At 55.0% G+C, this 4,962-nt stretch overlaps 1 protein-coding gene across 1 annotated transcript; it reads right to left on the reverse strand.

The window, feature by feature from the left end:
• Window positions 1–217: 217 nt before the first annotated feature.
• On the reverse strand, window positions 218–2,771 carry LOC148044442 (uncharacterized). Its single transcript, XM_087722119.1, has 2 exons — window positions 2,632–2,771; window positions 218–2,086 (listed from the first exon to the last, which is right to left on the reverse strand). Exons 1-2 carry the CDS (start codon window positions 2,769–2,771, stop codon window positions 535–537), a joined length of 1,692 nt encoding a protein of 563 aa, XP_087578245.1. The 3' UTR covers window positions 218–534.
• Window positions 2,772–4,962: the final 2,191 nt, after the last annotated feature.

A 4,962-nucleotide genomic window follows, 5' to 3' on the forward strand; every position in this document is an offset into this window, starting at 1 on the left:
GTGAAATCTAAACTTTTTCCCCCCCTTCAGACCATCACATTGCCCAAACAGGTCACAGTCCAAAGTTCATTTGGACTTGCATCCCACCTCTTCACATCTGGTAGGAACATCCTTGGTTAAAAAAAAATTGGTTACAAAATCCTCGCTATCTTTACCTCCCCCCCTCCCGGTCCCACAGCTCTCCCAGCCATCACTGTGGCAGCCCTGATGGAAAAAGACCGTTGGCTTACCTGAACGGTCGTTCTCGGGGCACTGCGAAGAGAGCCCAAATGCTGGGTTAACACAGCCTATCTGCCCTTGGACTGAGTGATGTTTTTCTTGACCACGCCTCCCTTTGCCTGCACATGCTCAATTCGAAAACGAAGGAACCGTCCTGTAATCAATTACAGTCAATACAGCCACATCGTTCAAAATACAAACACCCGGGTGGGTTTGGGCTCTCTTCGCAGTGCCCCGAGAACGACCGTTCAGGTAAGCCAACGGTCTTTCTCCAGTGCACTGCTCAGAGAGCCCAAATGCTGGGACATGCCCAAGCTATTGAGTCCCAGGGTGGGGAAGCGCCGAAGCCTCTGGCATTTCAGCCACTCTTTGTAATACTCTTCTGCCAAAGGAGGCTTCGGCTGAGGCAAAGGTGTCAATCTTATAGTTTCTAATAAAGGCCGTGGGGGAAGCCCAGGTGGCCGCTCTACAAATGTCTAGGATAGAGGCCTGGGTTGCCCAGGCTGCAGACGTTGCAGCGCTCCTGGTGGAGTGAGCGGTGATTCGTCTTGGAGCCGTCTTGCCCTGGTGCTCATATGCCAGTTTGATGCAAGCACGTAGCCAACGTCCCACAGTGTGAGAGGAGACCTTGCGGCCCAGGGACGCAGGGAGGAAGGAGACAAAGAAAGCCTCTGACCGGCGGTAGTCCTTTGTTCTCTTTACATACGTGCGCACGGCCCGTCTCACGTCCAGCTTGTGCCACTCACGCTCCTTAGGGTGAGAAGGATGGGGACAGAAGTTGGGCAAAATAAGTTCTTGAGTCCTGTGAAACAGGGAGTTAATTTTCGGAGCAAATGACGGATCAAGTCTCAATATTACTCTGTCCGGGTGAACTACGCACAAATCCTCCCTGACAGAGAGCGCAGCAAGCTCGGCTACCCTGCGAGCGGATGTAATGGCCACCAGGAAAGCGGTTTTGATGGTGAGGTAGCGCAGACTGGTCTTTTTCAAAGGCTCAAATGGGGCTTTGGTCAGGGCCTTAAGCACAAATGGAAGATCCCATGACGGATACCGGTGAACAGTTGGAGGGCTGATGTTCGCTGCTCCCTTGAGAAAGCTCTTGATCTGGGGGAGCTGACTCAGCGAGCGAGAGGAGCCCTTTGCCTGGATGGTAGACAACGCTGCAACCTGGGGTCTGAGGGTGCTGACTGCAAGGCCCTTATCCAGACCCTCTTGCAAAAAGTCTAGGGTCTGGGGGATCGAGGCTGAGGAGGCCTCTATGTTCCTAGTCTTGCACCACCGTGAGAAGGCGGCCCAGGTGGCATCGTAGATTCTAGTCGTAGAGGGCTTCCTGGACACTTGGATTGTTCGAATGACCTGGTCAGAGAATTTTTGCTTTCTCAGGAGCTCCCCTTCAAGTGCCAAACGGCTAGCTGCAGCCACTGGGGCTCCGGATGGGTGATGGCCCCCTGGCTGAGGGCAATCTTGTCCCGGGGGATTCTCCAAGGTCTTTGAACTGAGAGGCTGACCAGGTCTGCGTACCAGGGCCTTCTGGGCCAGAAAGGAGCCACCAGAATGAGGTCTGCCTTTTCGGTCAGGAGCTTGTTCACCACTTGAGGGATGAGCGGAAGTGGAGGGAAGGCATACAGAAGTCCCTGAGGCCACGCTGACCTCAGAGCATTTGTTCCCTCCGCCTGGGGCGAGTGGTAGCGACTGAAGAAGCGTGGGAGCTGTGTGTTGTTGTGTGTGGCAAACAGGTCTACCTGTGGCTTGCCGAACCTCCTCACGATCTGCTGGAACAGGTCCGGGTGCAGGCGCCACTCCGAGTGGTCGATGCGTTGGCGGCTCAGCCAGTCTGCTTCCCGGTTGCTTACGCCGGAGATGTGATCTGCACTGAGAGAAGCCAGATGACGTTCCGCCCACCTGCCCAGCGCTTCTGCCTCGAGCATGAGGGCCTTTGATCGAGTGCCCCCTTGCCGGTTTATGTGCGCTTTTGTCGCCACATTGTCTGTCATCAACAGTACGTGAGCCCCTCTTACTAGAGATGCGAACTTTCTCAGCGCTAGGCGAGCTGCCCTCAGTTCCAGCCAATTGATGCTGTGGGCGGCCTCCCTCTGAGTCCATCGGCCTTGGGCTAGGTGGCCCTGACAGTGGGCGCCCCACCCCAGGAGGCTGGCATCCGTGGTGACAATTAGTCTCTCCGGCTCCTTGAACAGGCAGCCCTTCCTGACTGCCTTGGACCTCCACCATGCCAGAGACCGGATCACCTTTCGTGGGAGCCGAACCCGCCTGAGTGAGTTGCTGTTCCTGGCTCTCTGCACTGGCAGCAGAAACCACTGCAGATCCCTGGCGTGAAGGCGAGCCCAGGGAACCACCCCCAGGCACGAGATCATTATCCCTAGGAGCTGGGACAGCTGAATGATGGGTACCGACCTGGCAAGGCTGCAGTGCTTCACTCTGCGTCTCAGGTTCGACAGCCGGTCTGGCGAAAGAAATACCTGGCAGGAGGTGGAGTTGATGACCGCACCCAGGTGCTGTATACAGGTGGATGGTCGGAACTGGCTCTTCTCCATGTTGACAGAGAAGCCATGGTACTGCAGGGTCTGCACAGTTAGAGAAACATCGCGGTGTGCCTGCTTGGTGGTGAGAGAGTGAATGATTATGTCGTCTAAATAACATTCCAGACGAACCGGATGGTTGCGGAGATGAGCCGCTAGCACTGCCAGAATTTTGGTGAATGTTCTGGGCGCAGATGATAGCCCGAATGCTTCCCTTCCGCGTAGAACCTCAGGAACCGCCTGTGGGCCACATGGATGGGGACATGCAGGTAGGCCTCTTTGAGATCTATTGATGTCAATAGGTCCCCCTCCCTCACACAGCCCAGGATGGAGTGGAGTGACTGCATCTTGAACCTCTTGTAAGCCAGATGCTGATTTAGGCTCTTGAGGTCCAAGATGGCCCTCCACCCCCCTGAACTTTTGGGCACTAGGAAGAGGATCGAATAGAAGCCCCTCCCCTGCTGATCCCTGGGGACTGGCTCTATCGCCTCTATCTCTAGGAGATGGCAGATTTCTGCCCTCATGCGTTCCCTCTTTTCTGGGTTCCTGGGGGTAGGACAGCGGATAAACTTTCTTTGGGGAAAGGATAGGAAGTCCAGGAGAAGGCCCTTGCGAATGGTGTTGAGGACCCACTTGTCCGATGTTATCTCCTCCCACCTGTCGGCATACAGCCGTAGCCGACCCCCGATGGGGGGATCCCTGTGACCGTCACTTTCCCTTACGAAAGGGCCGGGATCCACCACTGTTGTTTCCTCCTCCTCGGAATGGTCTCCGAAGGGAAGACTGGGATTGGTTGGCACGAGCCCCGAAGGATCTGTCTTGGTGCCTATCCCCCCCTGCCTGAAAGGGCCTCTGATAGGAGGAAGGGTGAGAAGATTGCCCTGTTTCCTGGCTCCTGTAGGGTCTCTTACGAAAGGACCCCGCCCCTTTCCGGTCACCCCTTTTAAAGGTTGCCGGAAGGATCTTGCGTTTGTCCTTGGTTTCGGTGACAAACTTGTCCAGGGCCTCTCCAAACAGAAAGCCCCCTTTAAATGGGGCCGATGCTAGCTTCCATTTAGCCTTCATTTCGGCCTGCCAGTGCCTGAGCCATAGGAGGCGGCGGGAGGTGATATTGGAAGCTAGAGCTCTGGAAGAGAATTTTGCTGCTGTCAAGGTGGCATCCGCCGAATACTCGACAGCGGTAATAATCTTGGTTAGCTCATGGCGCCACCTAGATTTCCTGGGCGGGGGTCTGGACCTGAGTTGGCGCAGCCAGAATAGGGTGGCCCTAATAAAAAAGGAGGCAGAGGTGGATGCCTTGATGGCCCAGGCAGACGCCATGTGTGTTTTCTGACATGCCTTTTCTGACCTCTTATCTTCTGCCTTAAGTCCCTCTAGGAGCTCAGCTGGCAGGTTGGAATTGGAAGTCAGAGACACGACTGGGGCATCTACTTCTGGGAATTTGAGGATTTCCTCCATTTTATCTTCTACTGCATATAGAGTTCTATCCCCCCCACTGGGGTTGGTCAGGGTGCCTGGCTGTAGCCACTGGCGCTGTACCGCGTCCATAAATAGGTCTGGCACAGGAATAACCTCGGGAGTTTCTACTGTCTCTTTGAACAACCCATGCTTAAGATCCTTGGAAGTGGAAGCCTGAGAGGCCTCAGGTCTGGAAGTGGGGCCTAACTCTGTGGCCGTCATGGCTTTGTGCAAGATAGACTTGAATAATGACGGTTGAAACAGGCCAGAGAATTTTGGCTTGTCAGGGGTGGGGTTTTCGTCTTCGGAAAGGGCGAAAATCTCCCCTTCTTCCTGCTCAGAACTTGATAACCCAGAGTGAGAGGGGCTTGAAGATGGGGAGGAGGATACAGGCTCCTTAGAGGTGGAGGCCCTAGGTTTGCGTTTCTCCTTTGGGGCCTTGCCCTTGCGAGAGCCCTTGCGCTTAATGCCTTCAGCTATCCCTTGGGAGATGGCTAAGGCAATTACCTCCCTCATTTCATCCGAGAGAGCAGGACTTTTTCCCCTTTTTTTCTTTTGCTTACTGGGCCTGCGCTGGCTAGGCCTGCCTGAGCTGGATCCACCCTTCCCAAAGGGGGAATTCTGGACAGAATCTCGTTCCTCTCCGATGGAGGAGCTAGGGGAGTCGGGGTACCCCCAAGATGCTTCAGGAGATGGATCCCTGGATGCATAGTTATCCCCAGACAAGAATTCACTGTCCCCGGGGGAT

The sequence above is a fragment of the Thamnophis sirtalis genome, unplaced genomic scaffold (assembly GCF_051295495.1).
Source record: "Thamnophis sirtalis isolate CommonGarterSnake01/CBP01778 unplaced genomic scaffold, rThaSir2_p1.2 scaffold_8, whole genome shotgun sequence".
NCBI classification, from domain to species: Eukaryota; Metazoa; Chordata; class Lepidosauria; order Squamata; family Natricidae; genus Thamnophis; species Thamnophis sirtalis.